Here is a 13,601-nt window from a genome sequence, read left to right on the forward strand (position 1 = left end):
CTAGGCTCCCGGCAGGCTCCGCGCCGTGCCGTGTGGCGTCGCGGCCCTGCGCGGGTGGCCGTTGGCGCAGCGTTTCCGGCGGGAGCGGGGGGTTGTGGGGGATCGGCGCGCGCCTCTTCTTCGCGGCGGTGCTGAGGAGCGGGAGTCGTAATGGTGAGCGCGGCTCGGGGCGGGCGGGGCGGCTCCGGGGAGTGTGGAGTGGAGCGGGGCCGCTCTCCTCTCTCTCCCCCGGGGCGGGGGCCGGGCGGGAAAGCGCAGCGCTGGAGTCCGAGGGCCTGGCGGGCGGCAGCACGTGCTGCTGGGGCTGCCCCGGCACAAAGGCCTACGGAGGCCGAGGCATTCCCGGGGCGGCCCCGGCACTGCAGCGCCTCCTCGGCGCTCCCCGCCCCTCCATGGTTCGTTGAAGCTGTTTGTGCCCGCGCCGCTTCCCGCTGTCTGCGTTGGGGGCTCCTGGAACCGCGCGCTAGAGCACAAAGGCCAACCCGACACAGGAGTCTTTTTGCGTTCCTCTGATAAATTGGAATGTGTTGCTGCGAGCTCCTGCCACGACGGCTTCTGGATTCGCAGCAAAGTTCTTCGTCTGGCTGGCGCCTGTTCAAAAGCGGTCAGTCCGCTTTGCTCGGCTGAGCGGCTCTGTCCCTGTCGTCTCAAGTGAAAAACGACACTTTAACCACACGCTAATTCTACCCAGCAGGAGAAACAAGAATATTTAGGTGTGGGTGTGTGGTATGCTACTTTTATCTTACTTTTTAGCTTTTCTTTTTTTATTTCGTGTTTTTGTTGGTTTGTGGTTGGTTTTGTTTTGCTTTATTGTTGAATAGACTCTACAGTTGGTAGAAGCTTCTTTGGACCCACGCTGCCTCTCTCTTGAGTCCTGCTGTTTTGGCTATCAATGCTTGCTAAAATGCTCTTTAGAAGTTCAAAATTGGTGTAATATAACCCGTATGGTATTTTGTGCAGCCAGTACAACTGTGCTTTTAAAGAAGTAGGAATACCCAACATATGTATCATAATAGTAAAAATCTGTATTGGACTCTTCCCAATAACTTAGTCCTAATACCAAAGCTTATGGATCTTCCCTTATTTTGGTTTCCTTATTCCTAATAATGAGATTTATACTTACGGGAAAACATAAGTTATTAATTATATTGATTTTTTTTTTTTTTGTCTGGCCACCTAAGCACATGTTCAGTAGGGCAGATAATATTTAAAAAAACTTTTCTTGTGCTTCTGAACTTGTCACTTTTTTGCACTGCTGTGATAGGAAAGGAGGAGCAATTTTATCAAATCATGCAATTTTTTTTTTCCCTTACAGTAAAGTAGTGGGAAGTTCTCAAGGGAACGTTTGAGATGTAATGCATTAACTCTACGATAGATATGGTCTCAATGGCATTAATTTTAATAAGTTTCAGGCCAGTATCTGCTGTGGGTATTTTAGAGTGTTTGAAGCGATAAATAGTTTAAAGTCAGAAGCCCAAATAATTCTTCCTGGAAGTTCTAAAAGAACTGGCTTACATGTCTGATTCACTAATATATTTTTCTATAATCTGTTTATTGCGGTAGTTTCAGAATATACATACATTTATTTAACACTTGAAGAATGGGAGGGGTAGCCTGGGTATTTATAGGCCACAAAGGCTAAAGTGATTCCTCAGCAAGATTCTGGGAGACTGAACGCAGAATTCACTCCATTGTGATATAGTTGTGTAACTCCTCATCGGTTCAGTGATATCTCTGTTCTCTTAGGTTTTGTCAAAGAGATCCAGCTTCCTTAAGACTGAGTTTAGTTGGAAGAGACGAATACGCATATGTAATCAGACAATACAAATGTAGTTTGCAAAACATTCTGATGCTAAAGTAACACAGCTTTTTATGGAGCGCACTGACCGGACTGGCTGATGCACCTTGTCCATGTTTGTTAATAAGGGATCCTTAGCCAAAGGCTCCCAGGAAATCAGAGTTGCAAGTCGTGGAACCAAGCCTTGTCATCGGTGATCAGCACATAAAAATGATAGTGCCAGGAAAAGTTCTTCATAATAGAGTTTGGCAGGGTCATTTGGACTCCCTGGTGAGACATGCCTGTTGAAGCATAGTGCACTTAAGAATAGCCAGATACCAGCACTACTTGGAAATTTGTTTCAAATCTAGCATCCTGTGGCATGCATGGAAGTGGACTTAAATGGTCTAATCATCTTTGTATGTTTTTTTTTTTGTTACAGTGTGTAGGTCTGAATTCCCCTTTTTTTCTATTTCTGATTGAGAAAAGTCTTGCTGCTTTTATTTCTCTTCGCAACTTTTTTTTCTGGGTCTTTCTGAATCTCCTTCTACCATGTTATTTGAGACTGATTTTAAAGAACTGAGAATATATTCCGGTCAGTGTCAGTCATGATAAAAAAATTTGTACTGTTTACTTGTCTGTTCCTTGTAAATTGTAATATTTGCCATTTTTCTTTTCTGTCACTGCATTTGAACACTGAGCTGGTATCTTCGCTGATATGGCCAAACTAGGGGTCAGGACTTTTCTGTCAGCAGCTAATTAGTTTAAGGCAAATAATATGCTTTGGTATTTTTTTCCAGTGTGACTTAGTTTGCAGTTGCTTCCGTGAATATTACGTGTTGTGTGCTCGCTTCATATATTAGCATTGAAAATATTGGATCCAATTAGCAGCAGTGGAAATGGTGGTTTTTACTGTGCTTGCAGACTTTCTGTGCAACATAACTTGTTAATTGGATCACAGATTGTGTACATTTCAAAAGTCTTGCTTGATGTTTGCTTAAACTACTTGCTTTAGCCAAGTGAAAAATATTACAGAAACAGTGCAAGCCACAGACTGTACAATCATCTAAGTCTTCCCTGCAGAAGAACAAGCTTATGGACTCTAACATTTGGAACAGTTATCTGTACCATAATTACTGTTTCAGTAGATTCACAGAAGTATTAAAAATCAGTGCATCTGTTTTGCAGGACATAATCTTGAATATGAAGTGCAGATTTGTTGTATAATTTGTTTCCTTGAACTTGAATTAATAAGTCGGTTTGTGGTAAAATCTTTAAGGTGAGACTGACAAGGAGGTTAAGTTGGACTCCCTCCTTGCTCTTTAGTTGGGGTACTTGAAATCATACTAAGAGCTTGCATTTGGAATAAAAAAGTAAATACACTAACGGGCATAGCTTTTATACATTGACTGTATTGCTTTGCTTTCCTGTTTATATAGAAAATGCTATTTCTGGGGTGTTGGTTTCAACACAATAGCTGCTTTATTGGTGATTTTACACATTTTAAACTTACGTAAGTAGTCATGGAACTGACTGGAAACAAAAATTATTAATGCAGATTGCATGAATAGAAAGTACTATTTTGAAAACATCTGTCTCCTTGTTTGGTGGCTCAGTGTTTTACTATTATGCTTCAGAGAAGTAATTGAAACAAAAAATCATTCAGATTTTGTAAGTAACCTGTTTTCTTCATGTTTGTTTTGTTTTGTGTTTCAGTCTCACACAATTCTACTTGTGCAGCCTACGAAGAGGCCAGAAGGCAGAACATATGCTGATTATGAGTCAGTAAATGAATGCATGGAAGGTGGGTGCAGACACAGTAAGCAAGAATTGTTAAACCCCCATTTTTGACATATTCACAAACTTAATAAGAAAATAAGTTCCTGTTCATGTTTTCCCAAGGTGATTCACACAAAAAATACAAACATCTATTATGCTTTTAGTTTGCTAATGTTTTGGCAGACTAAAAATGGTTAGTCTTTGTTTCTAAAACTTCCTTTTTACATGAAATGTCTCTTTTATTTTACTAGATTGAACCATGTTCAGCTTGGAAGACCAGGCAATATTCTTGGTGTGGCAGTGCTATAGACTTGCCTGAATGCATTTCATTTCAGGATCAGAGCCTACCTATCTCACCAGTTTTTGTGCTAGCCATGTAAAGGAAAGATTGCTGTGGGAAATAATATATAAAATTAAAGTATATATGTAATTGATACATTATTTGCAGCCTCATGGCATGTCTGCCAGGAAAAAAATCTTGCGTGACTTGGAAACACACAGTGAGCTTGTAAAGAAGATTGAGATTCTACAACTGTATAATTAAAATGTGGAAGGTCAACCAACATTAAAAATCCTAATTTCAGGACATTTTGCAAGTCAAACAAAAGCATAATAAAGACCATGCAAAGCCTCTGTGCTCACTTTAATATTATAGTCTTCTCAAATGTATCTGAATTATTTGTAGTCTAGCTTAAATAAAACAGATTTAAATTCCTATACACACTTGTGCTATCACTCTTACCTCAGTAGCCCTGTTTGACACTCATCAAGAATGATCTCTTATAAGCCTTGAGGAGATTTATTTGACATTAGTTCTTTTTCTCAGGTGCTTGTACTGTAGGACTATATGTCACAATTTCTGTCTTTTAAAATTATTGCAAGAATTTTCTGGTTTCCACTGGAGTTTACTGCAAAGACAGTTCCATCTTTGACAGAACTAAAACTTTTTTCTCTAGATGATGATAATGCTTCTTTCCACATATCTTACCTGATTTTATAGTATTATGTTTCAATGTAAATATATAGAACAAAAGCATTTAAACTCTGCAAAATCTGAGTAAGAAGTTGATGTCTGTTTTCATGGTAGAAATTTCTGAACTTGCCTGGAACCTGTGATTCAATATCTGAAGAATTTTCAGCAAATATAGTTGTTGGGGTTTTAATATTGCGTTGTTAATCTTGTTTCTCTGCAGGAGTCTGTAAAATGTATGAAGAGCATCTGAAGAGAATGAATCCCAACAGTCCTTCCATTACATACGATATCAGCCAATTGTTTGACTTCATTGATGACTTGGCAGACCTCAGCTGTCTTGTGTAAGTTCAGTTGTACTTGTGCATTTCAGTGACCTGGAGAGGTCAGAAGTCTCCCATGTAAAGTTTTACATGTTTTGTGTCAAGTCTGTTAAGGTTCTGATTTTGTTTTTTCAATAATTGTGTTAGTAAGGCAGCAGTATTGCAGGTGGCATGCCATGTTGTCCTCTTCAATTAACTGCATTGGAAGAAAGTATTTCTAAAGAAAGCTTAGAAACTGATGATTCCACCTGCATTTTAGTCACGTTGAAGCTCCTAGCATTTCAAACTGCTGGAGTCCAACAGTTTAATACAGCTACATATTGTATTAATGCTAGAAGCTGTTTAAATTGGGGCTGTACATTCTGACTACATTGTGAAATCAAATGTTAAATTTCACTATTCAGACTCATAGAATGGTTTGAGTTGGAAGGGACCTTAAAAATCATCTAATTCCAACCCCCTTGCCTTGGGCAGGGACGCTTCCCCATAGATCAGGCTGCTCAAGGCCTCATCCAACCTGGCCTTGAACACTTCCAGGGATGGGGCATCAGTGTATCCTGTTCCAGTGCCTCACTGCTCTCATTGTATTGTGCCTCTCTGTATTGAAACTGTGGATTGCCCCAACCCAGGTGTAGGACCTTGCACTTGGCTTTGTTGAACGTCATGAGATTCACACAGGCCCACTTCTCCAGCTCGTCCAGGTCCTTCTGGATGACATCCCATCCTTCTGGTGTGACAGCTGCACCACTCGGCTTGGTGTAGTCTTCAAACTTGCTAAGGGTGCACTCGATCTCACTATTTCTATCACTGATGAAGATATTAAACAGCACCAGTGTCAGTACGGACCCCTGAGGGACACCACTTGTCGCAGATCTCCATGTGGATATGGAGCCATTGGTCACTACTCTCTGAATGTGACCATCCAACCAATTTCTTATCCACTGAACAGTCCACTCATCAAATCCATCTCTCTTTGATTTAGAGAGGAGGATGTTGTGGGGGGATTGTGTTGAAGGCTTTACAGAAGTCCAGATAGATTAGTTACGTTGGTTTTCCCCATGTACACTGATGTGGTTACCCCATCATAGAAAGCCACTAGGTAGGTAGGTCAGACAGGACTTGCCCTTGGTGAAGCCATGCTGGCTGTCGCTAATTGTCTCCCCCTCCTCCGTGTGCTTCAGTATAGCTTCTAGGAGGATCTGTTCCATGAGTTTCCCAGGAACAGAGGTGAGGCTGACAGGTCGGTAGTTCTCAGGGTCATCTTTTCTACCCTTTTTAAAAATGGGGACAATGTTACCCTTCCAGTCACCAGGGACTTCTCCTGATTGCCATGACTTTTCAAATATCATGGAGAGTAGCTTGGCAAGCATGTTGACCGATTTCCTCAGGACTCTGGGATGCATCTCATCAGGTCCTATAGACTTACATATGTTCAGGAACCTGATCCCCCCCTACAGCGGAAGGGGCTTTACCCCCCTCGTCCCCATCTTGTTGTCCATTGACCCAGGAGGGGCAGTAGAGGGCTGAGCAGAGCAGAGTGAAGACTGAGACAAAAAAGTTGAGTACCTCAGCCTTCTCCTCATCAGTTGATATGAGGTCACCATTTTCAGCCATCAGCGGGGATGCACTTTCTTTAACCTTTTCTTATTGACATACCTGTAGAACCAATATAACTTAACATCATAACTGAATCACTTAGTCCAGATGATGAGTATTTTCTGTACCATAAATTTCAAGGTAATGGTTTGATATGACAGTGATATCAACTTTGCAGAAATTCTGTGAGAATGAAGATTCTTTTTCAACAAATGCCATAGTATTTGGCTTTCTAAGCTTAAGCTGCTGAATGTTGGTGTGGACATCCCTGCAGCTCTAATGCCCTGTTGGAAATCCCAGTGCACAAGCTTTGCCATGTTATTTTGCCAGTTAATTCCAGTTTTAAAAAAAAAAAAACTTAGCATCAGATTGCTTTCCTTTGTGTTCTGGTTTACATACAGAACTTATGTCACCAATAGTGACGTATTACAAATAGCATTTACTAAAGTTTTCAATGGAATAAGTGAAAGAGAATTACAGTTCCTGCAGAGTTACCTTGTTCCTAGACATTTTACCAGGTTTGGTCCTCAAAGTATTACAGTGCCAGGCTGGTATAGTTTGAAAGATACACTTTGTTTTAGTTTATCTAACAGACTGAAGCTAGCTACTTGATTTGGGAAGTAGCAACTGTTTTCTAGTACAGCCTTGTGCCTTTCGTAATTAGACTTATGAAGTCAGTGTCATGCCAAATTCTACTTCAGCTTATAGTTTTCCACCAGATGGCACACATAGCGCACCAAACAAGTCTTGTGTTCATAGAGATTCCTAAAGTACTTGCTACTTGGCCTCATGGTGTGACATTATGAATGGATTGAGGCAGAAATCAGTAACTTTTCCCAAATATTTCTTATGCTGCACTGGAACTGCTATGATATCAAGACATACTGAAAGTGTTTCTTTGACCTTAAACCAGTCATGTTTGTTTTTAAATAACAATAGCTTAGAAAGTGTATGCTTAGGGGGGTTTGCTTTGTTATGAACTGTAAATTATTGTGGTTTGAGTTAACAGTGGATTTTTACTTAGCTTCTTACCAATGACCATGTCGCCCTCCTTAAATGATTAGAAATATGTGTGCCAGGATTTAAAGACTGGGACGTCAGTGTACTGTTCTTGAAGCATTCACTGAAAGTACCATCACCATCAAAAAAGCATTCAACTTTAATGACTAAGGGGGAAAGGAAGGCATTAATCTATGCAGACGACTTTACAAAATTTGCTTTATTTTTTCAGTCTAATTCTGCTTCAGTTCAACAGTGTTTTGAGTAACTGAGTTCTCTGGCCCTGGCAAGAAGTCTTGCTAGTGGACTATTTTTATCAGCTGTCCCCAAGTCGTGAAGAAAATGCATCTGTGTGTTCTTGTTTTCAGTTTGCTTTTTATGAAGTGTCCTTGGTTTTTAGATGTAAGCTTGCCATCACTGCCAACTGGCAAGAATTCTTTGTCATCCATCTATGAGTCTACCTTTGTTCCTGGAAAACTGCTTTTATTCATTTTCAAAAAGCAGTTGCTTTTTGCTTGAACACTTGCTTGAAGTACTGTTGTAGAAGTGTTTGGCTCTTTAAGACAAACTAGATTGTTTCCTGGCGTAAATATTCTTCATTCTGAGCTCTACAATATTAGGATTCTCCATTTGTTGTCTCCCATAAGTAATACTATTCATGACTTAAAATGTGAACACACTGTGAACCAGTCACTCAGCAAATCTTGGGTCGCCAAGTTTTATTTCAGTTTCTTATGGATCTGCTCGGTAACTGGTTTTCAGAGAACTGGATAAATCTCTTTGATATATGGCAGTTTCTGTCTACTTCTGATACTACTTGTGTTCTGTACGCAACTTTCAGCCTCACACATGTAAGGATGCTTAATTGTTTGTGAAGTTGTGGTTGGTGTACTACTGGACAGACTGATATTGCATCAATTCTTTTTTTTTTTTCTGTAGTTACCGTGCTGATACTCAGACCTACCAACCGTACAATAAAGACTGGATAAAGGAGAAGATCTACGTCCTCCTCCGCAGGCAGGCCCAGCAAGCAAGCAAATAATGGGGGCACCATCATTTACATGGGTTTGGGGGAGGGCTTGGACAACAGGTGTGTACAGAGTGTAGTAGTGAACGTTTTGTATTATAGTCATCATGTTGCCATCTTGTTAAACTCTTTAGCCAGGATTGAATGTATTGTTAGCCATGCAAGGGTTTTGTTGGATTTGTCTTTTTTTCAGTGTAAATGGAGAAGAAAGTGCAACATCTTCAACAGAGTTTTAATTTGGTTTTTTTCCTCTGGTTAGCTAATGGTCTTGCCTTGTTTGAACCACTGGGGCTGTTCACATTGTACTTCGCCACATTCACTGTATGTGCCCTTCTGTGGGGTTTCCAACATTTAGTTATGTCCTTGAGGCGGTCTTAATGGGGAAAATAAAAAAACTAATCTTTAGTTAAAATTGACTGCTGAGTTTTATGTGTTTTGCCAAACAACAAATGAAATCCTTGTTGCCTATTTGCCAGAGAACAGGGTTTGAAAGGTTATGTGGACAGAACCAACAGCTGTTTACTGTATTACAGAATAGCTCAAGTTCTGGCCTGCCAAGTTAACTTCTCTGGCCTGGTCTTGGCTACTGCCTTTCCTGGGGATCTTTGGAAAGCACAGCAATCCTCTTGCAATCTAAACTTGATCCTTCTACCAGGCAGTTATATTCAGGTAAGTGTGTTTGCTCTGAGCCAGGTTATGGGTAAGAGCAGGCTGAATGTATTGCATCACAAACTTCACCAACCTTCCGCTGGTGAGGGAATAAGCAAAACCACTTGTTTTGATGATTATCTGCCCCGAACTACTTTTTCACTTTACAAAGTTTAAGGATTTAACTGCTTGCACACACTGTAAAATTTTATGTGCCCCAGATATCTTGAACACTGATGTCTTTGTAATTTTGCTGTACTGAAAAAGTTTGGATTTTGGAGGACACATTAGACCAAAAAAATACAGCAAGTAGAAAAACTTGGTACTTTGTGCTTTTGCATTAGTCTAGACTTTGTCTACTATAGGTACAGATTTGAATCTTAGACTGTACAGGTATGCTCAACTACTTCATACACATCCATCGTTTCTGATAGACCTCACAGCAAATGGATTGGCTTCAATGTATGTGAGGTTGAATTGTCTGTCTATAGTAAAGCTTTGATGAAAAGACCTTCACTGAGGTGACATGTGATAGCTGCTGAAGACTTTAAATCAAATTACTGAAGAGACTGAAATTCTTGGAAGGATATTGGAAGGGGCTCGTAAACATTTTTTCCCAATACAAATACAAATTGGAGATTAGATCTACTAGCTCTACCATTGCAGTGACTAGGAACTGATTCAATCTGTTAACGTCTAAAGATGCTTCCTTTATAGTAAATAGTGATTTTCAAAACATAGTAGGTCAGATGTACATTAATCTACTTAAGGTTCTTTAAATCTGTAAATACTTCTATGTGGAAGTTTCCAAATGTAGCTTTAGACAGTAAGAAAAACTTGCAAAATTCACTCTCGCCCTGTATAGGAAAATTCAGATTTTATGTAAGCAGTGTTATTTAAGCAGTTTACGTAGCTTAGCTTCTGGTATAGCAAGCAGCAAAATAATACGTTCTTTCCTCGCGTGCTTAAGGTTTACTTCTGGTAAATGTTAACAATTTTTTGTTAAAATTCCAGTATTCTTCTGGTGGATCATTGAAGGCGTGAAGTGGGATGCAATTTTGCAGTCTTTAATTGAAGGCAAATAAGAACCCCCTCAACCATTAAAAATATTGTTTTAATATTTGCCTTATTCTGTGAGCTTGTTTTCAATTTAAGGAAAAGCAGTCATGTAGGATCTTTCCTGATCGTGTAAAGTGCAAGGAACATGCTGCATCTATAGTAATCAGTAATTTGGAACGTTTCCTCCTCCTTCAAAGATAATCTAATGTTTAGTCTAATAAAAAAAAAAATCTTCCTCTCTCTTGTTTTTTTGTTCTAGCATAACTGTGCAGACTAAGGCCAGTAAACAAGTACAATAAAACATGAATTTCTAATTTCTTACATTAGAGCTGAAACTGGGAAGAAGGTGCTTTAAAGGTACAGTAATAAATGTTTCTCCTTTATGGAAAGGACTTTGTGGAGGTATGGTTTTTGGAAAGTAAAAGATAAACAAGCTTTAATTTCAAGATTAATTCACATGTTTTCTTTATACTTCAAGTTCTGTGTTTGTCTCAGTAACTGAAGTTTTTGTGGAATTGGAAAATGTAAGTAAATGTTCATTTTATATCTCTGGAGCCAGATTCTACCTTCTGCTGAGATAGATATTGTCTGTAGACTCCTTTAAGACGAGGGACTTGGGCATCATCTCTCATTTCCCTTTTGTCACCCAGATCCAAGCATTTTTTTTTTCCCCTGAAACAAGTTACTAAGTAAAACTCTCTAGTGCATAGTTCTTGAGCTGCTGTGCTACATATTCCTTTAGAGTTGCCTTTCGCTTTATTAACTACTTGTGAAACATGTTTGTTGCTTAACAGAGCAGCTGACCAAATACACTGGAAGGAAAAATGTGCTGCAGCATCTACCTGATGTGCAGCTGATTAGCAAGAAGAATCAAAATCTGGCTCCAACTAGTCACTGCCTTCAGAAATATAGTAAGAGGGTTATGAGCATTCGGAAGCATACAACATGCTACTAGACATGCTACTGGCACTCTAGTAATGTAATCTGCTCCAGCAGGCTTGGTGAAAAAATACTCTCCAGTTTGCTTCATGGCTCCTTTCCAGTAAAGGGTGGCAGCAGTGTGTTCAGGACTTTCTCCAGTTGCACTTGCTCTTATAGGCATAAGACAGCACTTCTACTAAGATAGATCAAACATTTGCCTGAGTTTAGCTACTTTAAAAGTGAGGTTTGTCAGCATTTTGCAAGTAAAGCCGTAAACAATTTTTATGATTACAGAAAGTGATCTTGTCATCCTATGTGTGCTTTGCCTGTGGGAGATCATCTGGTGCTTCCTGCGTAAAAGATGTGTACAAGTGGCAGTGTTGGTTATAACCTGCTACACTGTGGGAGTGATATACTAAATTATAATGGCTGTTTCTGCAGGAGAGTGGTACAGCATTGTTAAGCAGATAAAGAATGGAATTCAGAGATTAGTATTTCCAAGTGTAGAAATACTTAATAACTTTTTTTTTTTTTCAAAGTCCATTAGGCAGGCCCAGCCTCAGCGCAGTGAGATGTATGAGCCCTCATCCATCACCACGAGTACAGAGCAGCTGACATTCTTGCCTGACTTCAGCTTCGCTTGTAGAGCCATGAAACATGCTGCGTCTTTTCTAATCATGGAATATACAAGTCCTTATGCAGCCTGTAGGCTGCCTGCTACTGATTTCGGGTTGAGGCATGACCAGAATGGTACAACTAATCTCTTGACATGGCTACTTGCCAAGTAAATAGTAAAGTTCTGTGAGAAGGCCAAGCTGATCTAATGGTTCAGTGCTATTGAAAGGCATAATGCTACTCCCATGCTAACATACAAAAGAAGCATTGACAGTGGGGATGTGGCTGCCCTCAGCAAGTACGATGATGATGGTGATGGATGAGAAGTTCAATGTGAGCTGGCAATGTGTGCCCAGAAAGCCAACCATATCCTGAAGTGTGACCAGTAGGTTGAGGGTGGTGATTCTTTCCCTCCACTCTGCTCTTATGAGACACCACCTGGAGTACTGCGTTCAATTCTGGAGCACTCAGCACAGGAAGGACATGGATCCGTAAAGTGAGTCCATAAGAGGGCCACAAAGATGATCAGAGCACTGAAGCACCTCCCTTAAAAGGACAGGCTGAGGGAGTTGGGCTTGTTCAGCCTAGAGAAGAGAAGGCTCCAGGGAGACCTTATAGCAGCCTTCCTGTATTGAAAAGGGGCTATGGGAAAGCTGGGGAGAGGCTCTTTATCAGGAAATGTTGTGACAGGACAAGGGGTAATGTTTTTAAAGTGAAAAACAGGAGATTTAGATTAGATATTAGGAAGATTTTTTTTTTTTTTTTTTTTTTTTTTTTTTACTGTGAGGGCGGTGAGGCACTGGAATAGGTTACCCAGAGAAGTCATGAAGCGCCATCCTTGGAGGTCTTTGAGGTTCGATGACACTTTGAGCAGCCTGGTCTAGTTGAAGGAATCCCTCCCCCATGGCAGCAGGGTTGGAACTGGATGATTTTTAAGCTCCCTTTGAACCCAAACCACTCTATGATTCTATGATCAGGCATTGTGAGGAAGGGGAGAACAGGACTGCTGATCAACGTCAACAAGCATAGTAGCCAGTCACTTAAACAAAATCCAAAATCTCATCACAGGCTTTGAGAACAAGGTCAAGCAGGGCAGATGCTGTTGCAGGAAATGGTAGGTAAGTTTTCATGTATGTATAAAGAACCAGTTTATCTCCCATTGCATGCTCCTCCCAACCAGTACTGCACACAGCAGCGGGAGGATGCCCTGACACTATTCTAAAGCTTTAATCAGCCCTTTGTACAGGCCAAGATCTTGCAGCCAGTTCAGGGACTTAGGTCTGATGCAACCACGCTACGTTTGGAATTTGAGTTGTATTTGGTACCACAATAACAACAAAATCACCCTCTTACAGGAATTGCACTCTGTAGCCTCCTTCAGTATGCTGAAGGGGATGGTTAAAAGCAAAATGGAGATCGTGTCTCTAATTTGAGAGTGAAATAAGCTAGATAGTTAACGTACTTGTCTACAGTTTCTTCCGTTGTCATGTTCTTTTAAAACAGACTGAAATCATGACATCCATCACAACACATCATAAACACAGCAAGGAAGTAGCATCCCTGTCCTCATGCTTTACACCACTGCCACATACAACAGGAAAAAAGAGTCAGTAGTAGCCAAGACCTGCTTGTTATCTTTGTTAGTAACCAATACACGTGCTTCAGAAAAATCTGTTCACAACAAGAGGAGACTTGACCACTTGTAATATTTTTTAGGTTGGAAAAAACGCCAAATTTTTCATTTGTATTAGAAAGAGGTAAGAAAGTTTTAAAGTTGCTGGTTGTGATGTCCTTACCACATGCCAGCCAATGAGCTAGTTCATGATGCACTGAAAGCAAGGATACTTCTTAAGATGACCTACTCCCAGAGGGAGGAGGAGAGTGCTC

At 40.4% G+C, this 13,601-nt stretch overlaps 1 protein-coding gene across 1 annotated transcript; it reads left to right on the forward strand.

Moving 5' to 3' along the window:
• The first annotated feature begins 14 nt into the window (after positions 1 to 14).
• Positions 15 to 10,349, forward strand: ERH (ERH mRNA splicing and mitosis factor). Its single transcript, XM_054067020.1, has 4 exons — positions 15 to 153; positions 3,494 to 3,581; positions 4,750 to 4,870; positions 8,384 to 10,349. The coding sequence occupies exons 1-4, from the start codon at positions 151 to 153 to the stop codon at positions 8,484 to 8,486; spliced, it is 315 nt and encodes a 104-aa protein (XP_053922995.1). The 5' UTR covers positions 15 to 150; the 3' UTR covers positions 8,487 to 10,349.
• The last annotated feature ends 3,252 nt before the right edge of the window (positions 10,350 to 13,601 follow it).

The sequence above is a fragment of the Cuculus canorus genome, chromosome 5 (genome assembly GCF_017976375.1).
Source record: "Cuculus canorus isolate bCucCan1 chromosome 5, bCucCan1.pri, whole genome shotgun sequence".
In the NCBI taxonomy this organism is placed as follows: Eukaryota; Metazoa; Chordata; class Aves; order Cuculiformes; family Cuculidae; genus Cuculus; species Cuculus canorus.